General features: G+C 70.5%; 2 protein-coding genes across 4 annotated transcripts in view; one reads left to right on the top strand and one right to left on the bottom strand.

Moving 5' to 3' along the window:
* The first annotated feature begins 3126 nt into the window (after nucleotides 1-3126).
* On the top strand, nucleotides 3127-11224 carry IDH2 (isocitrate dehydrogenase (NADP(+)) 2). The gene is made up of 11 exons (XM_075006571.1): nucleotides 3127-3297; nucleotides 4073-4164; nucleotides 5136-5301; nucleotides 7443-7603; nucleotides 7701-7844; nucleotides 8519-8655; nucleotides 8804-8955; nucleotides 9071-9183; nucleotides 9355-9452; nucleotides 9567-9659; nucleotides 9978-11224. The coding sequence occupies exons 1-11, from the start codon at nucleotides 3183-3185 to the stop codon at nucleotides 10063-10065; spliced, it is 1359 nt and encodes a 452-aa protein (XP_074862672.1). The 5' UTR covers nucleotides 3127-3182; the 3' UTR covers nucleotides 10066-11224.
* The window catches only part of ZNF710 (zinc finger protein 710), a 46693-nt gene continuing 43921 nt past the window's right edge, over nucleotides 10505-13276 (bottom strand). For all 3 annotated transcript variants that reach the window (XM_075006569.1, XM_075006568.1, XM_075006570.1), the window contains 3 exons: nucleotides 12845-13036; nucleotides 12402-12576; nucleotides 10505-11829 (listed from right to left, as the gene is read on the bottom strand). In XM_075006569.1, the coding sequence (XP_074862670.1) occupies nucleotides 11696-11829; nucleotides 12402-12576; nucleotides 12845-13036 (501 nt within the window). In that variant the 3' untranslated portion in view covers nucleotides 10505-11695. The remainder of the gene's footprint in view (nucleotides 11830-12401; nucleotides 12577-12844; nucleotides 13037-13276) is intronic.

Here is a 13276-nt window from a genome sequence, read left to right as displayed (position 1 = left end):
CTGCTCCTGCCGCCCTGAGCACCCCGCACCTGCCTGCCTGCTCCTGCCGCCCTGAGCACCTCGCACCTGCCTGCCTGCTCCTGCCGCCCTGAGCACCTCGCACCTGCCTGCCTGCTCCTGCCGCCCTGAGCACCTCGCACCTGCCTGCCTGCGCCTGCCGCCCTGAGCACCCCGCACCTGCCTGCCTGCGCCTGCCGCCCTGAGCACCCCTCACCTGCCTGCCTGCTCCTGCCGCCCTGAGCACCCCGCACCTGCCTGCCTGCTCCTGCCGCCCTGAGCACCACACCTGCCTGCCTGCTCCTGCCGCCCTGAGCACCCCGCACCTGCCTGCCTGCTCCTGCCGCCCTGAGCACCCCGCACCTGCCTGCCTGCTCCTGCCGCCCTGAGCACCCCGCACCTGCCTGCCTGCTCCTGCCGCCCTGAGCACCTCGCACCTGCCTGCCTGCGCCTGCCGCCCTGAGCACCCCGCACCTGCCTGCCTGCTCCTGCCGCCCTGAGCACCCCGCACCTGCCTGCCTGCTCCTGCCGCCCTGAGCACCTCGCACCTGCCTGCCTGCGCCTGCCGCCCTGAGCACCACACCTGCCTGCCTGCTCCTGCCGCCCTGAGCACCACACCTGCCTGCCTGCTCCTGCCGCCCTGAGCACCTCGCACCTGCCTGCCTGCGCCTGCCGCCCTGAGCACCACACCTGCCTGCCTGCTCCTGCCGCCCTGAGCACCTCGCACCTGCCTGCCTGCTCCTGCCGCCCTGAGCACCTCGCACCTGCCTGCCTGCGCCTGCCGCCCTGAGCACCTCGCACCTGCCTGCCTGCGCCTGCCGCCCTGAGCACCTCGCACCTGCCTGCCTGCGCCTGCCGCCCTGAGCACCCCGCACCTGCCTGCCTGCTCCTGCCGCCCTGAGCACCTCGCACCTGCCTGCCTGCGCCTGCCGCCCTGAGCACCCCGCACCTGCCTGCCTGCGCCTGCCGCCCTGAGCACCTCGCACCTGCCTGCCTGCTCCTGCCGCCCTGAGCACCTCGCACCTGCCTGCCTGCTCCTGCCGCCCTGAGCACCTCGCACCTGCCTGCCTGCTCCTGCCGCCCTGAGCACCTCGCACCTGCCTGCCTGCTCCTGCCGCCCTGAGCACCCCTCACCTGCCTGCCTGCTCCTGCCGCCCTGAGCACCCCGCACCTGCCTGCTCCTGCCGCCCTGAGCACCCCGCACCTGCCTGCCTGCTCCTGCCGCCCTGAGCACCCCGCACCTGCCTGCCTGCTCCTGCCGCCCTGAGCACCCCGCACCTGCCTGCCTGCTCCTGCCGCCCTGAGCACCTCGCACCTGCCTGCCTGCTCCTGCCGCCCTGAGCACCTCGCACCTGCCTGCCTGCTCCTGCCGCCCTGAGCACCACACCTGCCTGCCTGCTCCTGCCGCCCTGAGCACCCCGCACCTGCCTGCCTGCTCCTGCCGCCCTGAGCACCTCGCACCTGCCTGCCTGCTCCTGCCGCCCTGAGCACCCTGCACCTACCTACCTGCCTGCTCCTGCCGCCCTGACCACCCCGCACCTGCCTGCCTGCTCCTGCCGCCCTGAGCACCCCGCACCTGCCTGCCTGCTCCTGCCGCCCTGACCACCCCGCACCTGCCTGCCTGCTCCTGCCGCCCTGAGCACCTCGCACCTGCCTGCCTGCTCCTGCCGCCCTGAGCACCCTGCACCTACCTACCTGCCTGCTCCTGCCGCCCTGAGCACCCCGCACCTGCCTGCCTGCTCCTGCCGCCCTGAGCACCCTGCACCTACCTACCTGCCTGCTCCTGCCGCCCTGAGCACCCCTCACCTGCCTGCCTGCTCCTGCCACCCTGAGCACCCCGCACCTGCCTGCGCCTGCCGCCCTGAGCACCCCGCACCTACCTACCTGCCTGCTCCTGCCGCCCTGAGCACCCTGGACCTACCTACCTGCCTGCTGCCACCCTTAGCACCCTGCACCTGCCCTCCCACTGCTGCTGTGCAGGGACCCACGCTGCAGCCCCTGCCATTCCTGCAGACACCCCCACTTGCCTGCCTGCGGCCAACGCCGAGCCCAGCCCTGCAATTCCCAGGCACCCCTCCTTGGCAGCGGATACCCAGTCCCACAGCCCTCCTGCCCTGAGTGGGTTTCAGCTCCAGAGATGGTTTCATTAACAGTAGCAGTAACAAGGTTTCTTTTTGCATGGGGCAGCTTCCTCTTGGCTCTGCCCAGCTCCTCCCGACCTGAACTCGCCTGCTTGGGGGCACTGGGAGGCAGGCAGACGGCGCTGGGCCCTGCATGGGTGTCAAGGCAAGCAGGGAAAGGGCCCTTCCAAGCCCAGGACAGTGCACTGGGCCACGGAGCGCAGCCCCGGGCCTGGGCAGCGCTGTCTGCAGGGCAAGCTGGTGGACTTTGTTTCCACACCCTGCCCTGCCTCTTGGGGCTGAGCCGGGCACCGGGCCAGGGCCCTGGGCCCCCAAGGCAGCCGCGTGTGGCAGGGTGCTCCGTGCAGCCCAGCAGCCTTTGGGGGGTGCACCCCCAGAACGCCCCTGCCTGAACTTGCCCAGGCCGCCGTGACCCTGGCACTCGGCAGCACCAGCGGGCAGAGCAGCTGCCTGCACCCCTGGGGGACCCGAGCCAGGCCAGGCCCAGCCAGGAGCGCTACTGGAAGCAGCGCAGGCTGCCCAGCCTTTGACCCTGGCTTTGATGCCTGTTTGCTGGCGGCTGCCTGTGGCCTTGGGACGCTTGTCTGGCGGCAGCTGCTGCCGGGAGCCGCTGGCTCCGCACCTCAGGGAAGCCCAATGGCGGGGGCAGTTCCTGGGCAGCCCCACTCCTGGGCCTGGCCCTTGGGGCTCTGGGGCGGAGGCTCCCGGAGACAGGTCCTGAGCTGCCCGATCCCGGCTCGCAGCCAGGCTGATCGCACCCGCTGCGCCCAGCTTTCCCGGGCGTGGGGCCTGCGGGGCCCCGCTCCAGCCCCTCCGGCGGCGGCCGCAGCACTGCGGGCTCCGGGGGCGCAGGGCCCCGATCCGCGGGGAGCTCCCGGGACAAAGGGCGCACGTGGCGCGGGGGCCGGGCCGCGCTCCGCCCCGGGGAGGTGCCGGGCCGCGCTGCCCAATGCGCCGCGGCGCCGGCCGGGTGGGGCCGCTCACGTGTCCCGCTGCCCCGCGCCTGCGGCCCGCGCTGCCCGGCTCCGGCTCCTGCCCGCCGCGATGGCGCGTTACCTCCGCGCTGCCCCCGCGCTCTGCCGCGCCGCCGCCGCCGCCCCCGGCCTGAGCCGCCTCCCCGCCGCCCTGGGCCTGGGCGCGCCCGCGCCGCGCCGCCACTGTGAGTTCGGGGCACCCGCGGGGCTCCCCCGGCCCGGCCCCGCCCCGCCGGCTCAGGGTGACTTGAAGGGCAGCGGCAGCTGCCGGGCCGGGCCGGTGACCTTGGGCCTCCCTGGGCCGCCTCGCCCGAGCCGGGGCCCCCTGGGCCAGGGGATGAAGCGCCGCGGGCGGCCGGTACGTGGCGCCAGAGCCCGGCCGGGGCTCCGGGCGGCTGCAGGCGGAGCCCTCCGCTTGGCCCGGCCCGGCCCGGCTCGGGGCGACGGCAGCGGGCCTGGCCTGGCCCGGCCCCGGGCAGCTGTCAGGAGGGGTTTGCCCTGGGGCCGGGCCCGGGCTGCGCCCAGCGGCCTGTGCGAGAGGAGCTGCTGTTCAAGGGCAGCGGCCCTGCAGCCGCGGCCGGGGTCTCTGCCCGGTCCCGCTGTGCGCTGGAGGCCGGGGCTCGGCTGCGCTCCTCCCAGCTGGGGTCTGGTCCTTCCCGCGGGAGGTGGAGCAGGGCCCTGGCAGCCCGCCCCGGGCGGGCAGGGGGTGTGATTCACTCTCCCCGCCCGGGGCCCCAGGCGGGAGCGCTGGGGGCGTTGCTGGGAGGCGGGTGCCGCTGGGCTGGGCTGGCCCTGGCCCCGATTATGGGTTGTCCCAGGTCAGAAGCTTGGGGGGGTAGGAACAATTGAGAGAACCAGAGCAGGGTTCTGGGGCGGGGGCTGAGCTGCCCCCCCCCCCCCCCCAGCCACTGCCCGGCCCGGGCTCAGCACCCGGCACTGACGGGCTGTCGTCCTGCCTAGATGCCAACAGACGGATCAAGGTGGCCCAGCCGGTGGTGGAGATGGACGGGGACGAGATGACTCGCATCATCTGGGAGTTCATCAAGGAGAAGGTAGTGCCGGGGCAGTGCAGAGCTCGGGGGGGCCCTGGCCCCGGCCCCCAGGGCCTTGTCTGCCCTGCTGCCGGCCCGTGGGTGGGGGAGCCGTCCGTAGCACGCTGCCCGGGCAGTGCGCACGCAGCCAGAGGCCGGTTTGTGGACGCGGCCTTGGCTCCTGTGGATCCCAGCTGCCTCGGCCGTGGGCTGTCGCCAGCCCGGAAGCAGGTGTCTGAGAGCTTCCCCTGCAGCTTCACAGCTTCCTGGCAGTGCCAGAGCGCAGGAGTGGCCCAGCCGCGCTGTGAGAGGGGAGCAGCTGCACCAAGGGGGCGTCAGTCCTTCCTGCTGTCAGCCCCCTGTCCTGGAGTGGGGGGTCCCAGGCCCTGCCCCCACCTGCAGGCAGACATGACTCTCCCTGGGGAGGGAGAACTGGTTACGGGGCGACAGGGACACAGCGTGGAATAGACGTGTCAGCACAGGAGTCAGGCATCGGTTCAATCCAGCTTGGGGAGAGGGGCCCCCAAGCCGGGCCCTGGCCCCTCCCTCCCTCTCCAGCCAGACAGGACTGCCCCACCTCACAGCCCAGTTGCAACTGAAACCAGCCAGCCCCCTCCTCCGGCCTTTGTCCTGTTTCCTGGGTTACAAAGGCCATGGATGGCCTGGCCTACCATGTGAGAAGTCATCACCCCAAAACTGCCCTCACTGCTGTGCACTGATGCTGGGCCTAGGTAAACTGAGGCAGCAGCTGGTGTTACTACAGGCCAGCAGGAAACCCATGCAGCTCCGCCAGGGGGCAAAACTCTCACGCGTTCCACTTCACCACACCCCAGGGCAGCGATTCCAGCCTGTGGTGCAGGAGTCTGAGCCCCAGGGGCTGGTCGGACGCAGCCAGCTGCACTGCCCCGGGCCTGCGTGGCTCTGGTCACGCCGGGCTCTGAGCTGTGGGGCCCACTTCCCACTGAGGTGCTCTCTCCCCACCCGCCCTGCAGCTGATCCTGCCCAACGTGGATGTGCAGCTGAAGTACTTCGACCTGGGCCTGCCGAACCGGGACCGGACGGATGACCAGGTCACCATTGACTCGGCACTCGCCACCCAGAAGTACAGTGTGGCTGTGAAGTGTGCCACCATCACGCCCGACGAGGCCCGAGTGGAAGGTGGGAGAGGCAGCAGTTACTCCTGGGACAAGCGCTGCAGTGGCAGGAGGCCCTGGGCAGCGAGCTGCAGGGGAGGTGGCTTGGGGCTTGGACCCCCTGGGAGGTGGGCTGAAGCCTTGTGCCTTCCCCCTTCCCCTGCATCTCCTGTGAGCTTGGGCCTTCTGTGGGGCTTATGGTGCTGTGTCTCCTGACTGGGTCCCAGCCCTGCGCGCAGGGTGCAGATGGAGACGGAGGTTCCCACAACCCGGGCAGCGTGACGCCCTCTCTGCAGGCCGCCCATCGGTCTGTTGGGGCTCTGCTGGCTGGCGGCAGCTGCTGCAGGCTGGGGGGGGGCGGGGGAAGGCAGCTGGGCTCCCAGCTCTGGCTAGAGCAGTCATGGGAGCAGCAGGGTCTCAGGCCTGAAGGGCTTGGCTGCAGGAGCTGAGCTGTGTACCCTGGGCTGGGGCCCCTCGTTTCCTAGCCAGGCACGGAATCCATTCTGTTGTGTGCCCAGGCCTGCGTGGGTGTGCGCCAGCCCAGGCGCGCTGCTGGGTGGGGGCGCTCTGCTGTCAGCTGGGCAGCCCCTGCCTCGCCCCTGGGCAGCTGCCCTTGCACCCAGCCTACAGGGAACACAGCCATGGGCAGCAAGGGACAGCAATGAGACACCCAGTTTGAGGGGCTGACGGGGAGGGGCACCGTGGAGGGCGCTCTGGGGGCTGGTGCAGGGGGGCTGGTGGGGACGGGCTCCATAGGGGACAGGGGCTGGTGTGGGTGGGGGGCTCCATAGGGGACAGGGACGGGGGCTGGTGTGTGTGTGGGGGGACAGCCTGGCGGGGACGGGCTCCGTAGGGGACAGGGCCGGGGGCTGGTGCGGGGGGGGGAGGGTGGCGGCCTGGCGGGGACGGGCTCCATAGGGGACAGGGACGGGGGCTGGTGTGTGTGTGGGGGGACAGCCTGGTGGGGACGGGCTCCGTAGGGGACTGGGACGGGGGCTGGTGCGGGGGGGGTGGCGGCCTGGCGGGGACGGGCTCCGTAGGGGACAGGGACGGGGGCTGGTGCGGGGGGGGTGGCGGCCTGGTAGGGACGGGGTCCATAGGGGACAGGGACGGGGGCTGGTGGGGGGGGGGGCAGCCTGGCGGGGACGGGCTCCGTAGGGGGCGGGGACGGGGGCTGGTGCGGGGGGGGGGGGGCGGCCTGGCGGGGACGGGCTCCGTAGGGGACAGGGACGGGGGCTGGTGCGGGGGGGGGGTGGCGGCCTGGCGGGGACGGGCTCCGTAGGGGACAGGGACGGGGGCTGGTGCGGGGGGGGGGTGACGGCCTGGCGGGGACGGGCTTTGTAGGGGACAGGGACGGGGGCTGGTGCGGGGGGGGGGGTGGCGGCCTGGCGGGGATGGGCTCCGTAGGGGACGGGGGCTGGTGCGGGGGGGGGGGGTGGCGGCCTGGTGGGGACGGGCTCCGTAGGGGACGGGGGCTGGTGTGGGGGGGGGGGGGTGGCGGCCTGGCGGGGACGGGCTCCGTAGGGGACAGGGACGGGGGCTGGTGCGGGGGGGAGGGGGTGGCGGCCTGGCGGGGACGGGCTCCGTAGGGGACAGGGACGGGGGCTGGTGCGGGGGGCGGGGGTGGCGGCCTGGCGGGGACGGGCTCCGTAGGGGACAGGGACGGGGGCTGGTGCGGGGGGGGGGGGTGGCGGCCTGGCGGGGACGGGCTCTGTAGGGGACAGGGACGGGGGCTGGTGCGGGGGGGGGGGGGCAGCCTGGCGGGGACGGGCTCCGTAGGGGACGGGGACGGGCTCGGGCTCCATAGGGGACAGGGACGGGGGCTGGTGCGGGGGGGGGGGGTGGCGGCCTGGTGGGGACGGGCTCCGTAGGGGACAGGGACGGGGGCTGGTACGGGGAGGGGGGTGGTGGCCTGGCGGGGATGGGCTCCGTAGGGGACAGGGACGGGGGCTGGTGCGGGGGGGGTGGCGGCCTGGCGGGGACAGGGACGGGGGCTGGTGCGGGGGGGGGGGGGGGGTGGCGGCCTGGTGGGGATGGGCTCCGTAGGGGACAGGGACGGGGGCTGGTACGGGGAGGGGGGTGGTGGCCTGGCGGGGACGGGCTCCGTAGGGGACAGGGACGGGGGCTGGTGCGGGGGGGGCACGTCTTACCCCCTTGCGTCTGTAGAGTTTAAGCTGAAGAAGATGTGGAAGAGCCCCAATGGCACGATCCGAAACATCCTGGGGGGGACAGTGTTCAGGGAGCCCATCCTGTGCAAGAACATTCCCCGCCTGGTCCCCGGCTGGACCAAGGCCATCACCATTGGCAGGCATGCCCACGGCGACCAGGTGAGCCGCCTGGCGCGCAGGGCTGGGGGGGGCTGCGGGCAATGCTGGGGAGGGCACAGCAGCTGCCGGGTGTAACGCTCCGGCTGTCCCCGTTCAGTACAAGGCCACGGACTTCGTTGTGGACAGGGCTGGGACCTTCAAGATGGTGTTCACCCCGAAGGACAGCAGTGGCGCCAAGGAGTGGGAGGTTTACAACTTCCCGGGCGGGGGCGTCGGGATGGGCATGTACAACACAGATGAGGTGAGAGCGGCGGGCGCTGGCGTGGGCAGGAGGGTGCCATTCTCACAGCCCTGCTTGGCAGGAGCCTGTGCCAACTCCCCAGGGGCCTGGCATGGCCCTGCATGTGCTGTGTAGAGCAGCCCATGGCCGCTGCCAGGGATCCGGGGCCCCGCTGCCCCTGGGGCAGGGAACAGGCTGGGGGCAGGGCAGGAGCCTAGCCCTGGCCAGGGACGGGAGCCTTCTCTCCAGTGGGCATCATCTGGGGGGCTGGCCCCAGTGCACCCTGCCATGAGGCTGCCCTGGTCCTGCCTTGCCCGGATGGGCCTGAGCCCAGGGCTGGATTGAGGAAGGGGCTTTGGGGGTGCCTGAGGGCCCCACAGAATGACTGGGCCCCCCAAGTGCAGGTATTTTGTAGGTGGGCTGTAGCCACATTCCAGCCCCACTGTGGGGAGCAGGGAGAACACTGCGCCCACGTGGGGCCTGTGCAGTCCCAGGGGAGCTGTCCCAAGCAAGTGCCCTCCGCCCCTCCCCAGAGCCTGCAGGCCCCCTGGGAGCCCTCACTCCTGCCCCCAGAACCTCTCAGCTTTGGCCCCACCGATGCTAATAGCCCTGGGTCCCCAGAAGAGTTAATCTGGCTCTGCCTGAGCCCCTCCAGGCTGCCCGGGGAGACACTAACCAGCCCCCCTCTCTCGCAGTCCATCTCTGGCTTTGCTCACAGCTGCTTCCAGTACGCCATCCAGAAGAAGTGGCCCCTCTACATGAGCACCAAGAACACCATTCTCAAGGCCTACGATGGCCGCTTCAAAGACATCTTCCAGGAGATCTTCGACAGGTACTGCCCCTCCCCGTCCCTGCCCTACGGCGGCTCTGTGCTGGCCAGTCTCGCCGGGGGGCTCGTCGCAGCAGGTGCTGTCGCCCCGAGGCCTGAGCGTCTAGCAGCTCTCCGGCAGGCACTCTGCTGACTGCTCTCGGCCCCCCAGGCACTACAAGACGGAGTTCGACAAGCTGAAGATCTGGTACGAGCACCGGCTCATTGACGACATGGTGGCCCAGGTGCTGAAGTCGGCTGGCGGCTTCGTCTGGGCCTGTAAGAACTACGATGGGGACGTGCAGTCAGATATCCTGGCCCAAGGTAATGAGGCGGGTGCCCCTGAGTGCTCTGGGCCAGCCCTTGCCAGCCCCTGGCAGGGTGCTGGTGCCTCCCACGCAGGCTGGGGCTGCTCACTGCACCCTGCTTTGGGCTCTAGGCTTCGGTTCCCTGGGCCTGATGACCTCTGTCTTGGTGTGCCCCGACGGCAAGACCATAGAAGCCGAGGCGGCCCACGGCACAGTCACCCGCCACTTCCGGGAGCACCAGAAGGTGGGCGTGCCCTGCTGGGAGGTTGGGGTGCCTGTGCCCAGTGCTGGGGAAGAGATGGAGCGAGGGGGTTGTGTGCCAACCTGCCAGGGGTGGGGCAGGCTCTGGGACATGCTGCAGGGCTGGGTCAGGGTCCCCTGGTGCCAGGTGTTCTCATGGGCTGTCCTCCTGCAGGGCCGACCCACCAGCACTAACCCCATTGCCAGCATCTTCGCCTGGACGCGGGGCCTGGAGCACAGAGGCAAGCTGGACAGCAACCCGGATCTCATCACGTGAGTGAGGGCAGGGCTGCAGCCCCAGGGGAGCCAAGGCCCTGGAGAGGAGGTGGCCCACTTCGGGGGCAGGCAGCCAGGGCTGGCCCTCACCTTGCTGCCTCTGCCCCCCAGCTTTGCTCAGACGCTGGAGAGGGTGTGCGTGGAGACAGTGGAGAGCGGCGTGATGACAAAGGACCTGGCAGGCTGCATCCATGGGCTCCCCAAGTGAGTGACCCCGGCAGGCTGGGCCCAGCTCCCAAGGTCTCTGCATCCCACCTCTGCCCTGTCCTGCTCCTGCCAGCGCTGCCCGTGGGGGTGGGCGCTTTGCCCCAGCTGGCCGAGCCCTTGGGCTTGTGCGGGGGAAGGGGTGGCCCCCTGGCAGGAGCAGGAGGCCTAGTGCCCAGACCCTCTCCCCAGTCAGGGGGGCTCTGGTCTGCTGGCTAGGGGCTGTCTCACCCTTTGCCCTGCACGCAGCTGGCTGCAGGGAGGTGCCGGGGGCGGGGCTGCTCCCACTCTGCCCAACCCTCTGCCCTCGTCTTGCAGCGTGCAGCTTAATGAGCACTATGTGAACACCACGGACTTCCTGGATGCCATCAAGAAGAACCTGGACAAAGCCCTGGGCACGCAGTAGAGGCCAGGAGCTGCCAGCAGGGGCTTGGGGTTGAGCTCGCGCTGGGCCCAGGAGCGCCGGGGGGAGACTTTTATAACTGGTTTTTAAAGTGTTTCTGGGAGCACATGGCCGGGGGCTCCGCTGGTGCTTGTGCTGTAATTTATGTACCGCCTCTGCCCTCACTGTCCCTAATAAACCTCATCACCCACCTGCTGCCTGTGCTTCGCTGCACTGGCCCCGTCCTCGGCAGCTGGACAGCCGCCTCTGTCTCTCTGCAGTGCTGGGGCCGCTGCCAGGCCCAGCCCCGGCCTTCTGCGGCAAGCAGAGTGGGCCGCAGCAAGGCCAGGTTCCCCTGTACCCCCTTGGCAGCCTGGCCTAGTCCTGCACAGGGAGGGGAAGAGGCAGGATTTGCTCAGCAGGCCTGGAGTTCTCCAGGGACCAGCTGCTTGGCTTGTGTGTGGCCCTCACCTGCTGCCCCAAGCACTCCAGGTCTCTACCCGCCTCTCAGGCCGGCTGCTGCTAGTACATGGGGCTGGGCTCAAGCAGGGGGAGCGCAGGGCCGACCCTGCACCGGGGGGCTGGCTCGTCCCCGGGCAGGACAGCTGCTGGTGCCAGTGCTTTTGGGCAGAGGCCCCTTCCTGTGGGGCTGGGGCCACAGCTGTGCCCAAGGGGGATGTCCTGCAGCGCCCACTGCTTTGCCACTCACTCCTGCCCCCAGGGTTAACCCCTGGGCCAGCACCATAGCCCTGCTCTGCCTCCAGCTGAGCCAGGGGCACCTCTGATTCCAGCAGCCCCAGGGCAGAACGCCTCTGCCAAGGCTGCCTTCCCTGCACCACCTTGGGCAACAGGCAACTGCCCTTCAGGGTGATCCCACCGGTGGGGCCCAGGAGGGCACGCTGCAGACCCCCCGCTCCCTCCCAGCTGCACCCAGTACAGACCACCTCCTCCCAGCAGCTTCCAGCACAGGCTGCCCCTCCCCCCAGCAGCTCTCAGTACATACTGCCCCAGTGCCCCCCCCCAGCAGAAGTGCAAAACACGCCCCCTTCCCCATGAGCAGCGCCCGCAGCGCCCCAGCCCTGCAGTCACAGGCACGAGTGAGGCAGGTGTACAAAGGTCAGTGGTTGGATTTATCCTTTAACTGCTCAGCGCCTCTGAAAAAAAATAAATTACTTTCAAAATACCCCGTTTCTCCGCTTTGTGCAGGACTGTTACCCTCGTGGGGGGGGAGGGGGTAAGAAAATATTCTCTGGGGGGCACTGCTGGAGCAAGCCAGCCCCGCCCCAGGGGGACAGGGAAGCAAGCAGAACCGCCCCTGTGCATGGCTGCTGCCTGGAGGGGACAGTACCGGGGCTGAGTCCCAGTGCCCCTGCAGCAGGCTGGGGAGGAGGTAGAAACAGTCTGTGCTCAGCAGGGGAGAGCAGCCCCTGTGGTGCAGCCAGGGGCTGAGCTCACCCCCCGGCCCGGCCCTCGCTGCTCTGTCCTGAGAGGGGATGGCCAAGTGAGGAGCCCCTGTGGGACTGCTGCACCCGCGTGGCAGGCTGGGCTGCTGCAGGGGACGCCCCGTGGCCATGGCCAGCCCCCTTTCCTCCTCCACGGTGGAGCCGAGCTGCCTGGGGGTGGCTGGAGCCTGCAGAGGTCCCTCTTGGCCCAGCTACAACATGCTGTAATAGGCCATCTCCTGCTCGGCCAGGGCGCCCTCCGCCGGGGCCTTGGCTGCCCCCGCGTAGGTGTTCTCGTAGTCCTCCAGCGCCGCGTGCTCCGCCCCCGCCAGCTCCAGCATGGGATCTAGGGGACAGCACAACATGCTGGGACAGCCAGACGGGCCAGGAGGAGCCAGAGCGCCGGGCCTGGACAGCCTGCTGCTGACCCCTGCAAAGGGGGCTATGAGGCAGCCCTCCCCCTGCCCACTGACCCACAGCTGCAAGGCCCCAGCATGGTGTCCTCAGGGCCCAGGCTTCAGCTGGGCAGTGGGGCATGCAGTGTCCCGACCAGCCCATAGCGCCGCAGGCTGGGCCGCCCTGGAGCCCTGTGCCATTGCTAGGGGCCACCCCCGGCTCTGCCTGTGGCTGCAGGGCAGCACGCCCGGCCTGGGACCTGGCCCAGCTCTGGCTGGGAGGCCACAGGAGCGGTGCAGCCTGTTCCTGCCTGCGGCCATGCCAGAGCCCCAGCTAAAGCGTCCCCTCGCTGGGGAGCCCCAGGCCACCACCGGGCCAGGAGGCGCTGGGGACAGCGCTGCAGGACCCAGAGGCGTGCCCACCGTGGGGGCCAGGAGCCGGGATTAGTGTGGGACCGGTGGGTCAGTCCCCTGGGGGCCCGCCCCAGCAGGGCCTGGCCCCCTCGCCAGCTGCCCCACCCACCTTGGCTATCCAGGCTGACGTCCATGACCCCATGTTTGACCTTCATGTGCCGGCTGAGGTTCCCCTTCAGGTTGAACTTGCTGGAGCAGTAGGGACACTTGAAGGGCTTGCTGCCGGCGTGGAGGTGCATGTGCCCCAGCAGGTTGTACATGCGGTTGAAGGATTTCCCGCACACCTGCGCACAACAGGCCAGCACTTAACCCCCCGGCCCCTGCCCTCGGCCTGCAGCCTGGTCAGAGTCTCGCTGAGCCCAGGACCCCCAACCCCAGCTGCTCGCGCCCCAGCTGCCTGCGTCTGGCTGCTAGTGCTGAGGGACGAGAGGGGCTCAGCCCAGGCACGCGCTGCCCCCCGCCCCACGGCAGCCCTGTTGCTCTGGAGCTCGGCGGGACGGACCCTCGAACGAGCTGGGCGGGCAGAGCCCGGCAGGGGCACCCAGGCGGTACCTTGCATTTGAATGGCTTCACCGGCGAGTGCACGATCATGTGGGTCTTGAGCGTCTGCTTCTGCACAAAGGTCTTGAAGCAGACGTGGCACTGGTAGGGCCGGACGCTGGTGTGGATGAGCATGTGCCGCTTCATGTTGGCCTGCAGGGTGAACTCCCGCCCGCACACCTCGCACTTGAACTCCTTCACGCCCTGCCAGGCACAGGAGACGCGTGAGCACCGCGGCACCGGGGGAAAGGCCCTGCCTGGGGCGTGACCCGGCCGCAGCGGCGCACGCCTGCCTGGTGCCGAGCAGGGCCACAGGGCGGCCCCACGTGGCTCCCACCTGGGGCGTGACCTGGCCGCAGCGGCGCACGCCTGCCTGGTGCCGAGCAGGGCCACAGGGCGGCCCCACGTGGCTCCCACCTGGGGCGTGACCCAGCTGCAGTGGCA

This window comes from Carettochelys insculpta, chromosome 12 (genome assembly GCF_033958435.1).
Source record: "Carettochelys insculpta isolate YL-2023 chromosome 12, ASM3395843v1, whole genome shotgun sequence".
Classification (NCBI taxonomy): Eukaryota; Metazoa; Chordata; order Testudines; family Carettochelyidae; genus Carettochelys; species Carettochelys insculpta.
The sequence above is the reverse complement of the archived record's forward strand: the minus strand, read 5'-3'. Positions and strand labels throughout refer to the sequence as shown.

What these genes read in the sequence shown, in the direction of transcription:
- IDH2 (XM_075006571.1), top strand. Translation starts at nt 3,183, where the DNA reads ATGGCGCGTTACCTCCGCGCTGCCCCCGCGCTCTGCCGCGCCGCCGCC. An exon ending in GTCAGATATCCTGGCCCAAG is followed by an intron (nt 8,956 to 9,070) that starts GTAATGAGGCGG and finishes TTTGGGCTCTAG; the next exon opens with GCTTCGGTTCCCTGGGCCTG. An exon ending in TGCATCCATGGGCTCCCCAA is followed by an intron (nt 9,660 to 9,977) that starts GTGAGTGACCCC and finishes CTCGTCTTGCAG; the next exon opens with CGTGCAGCTTAATGAGCACT.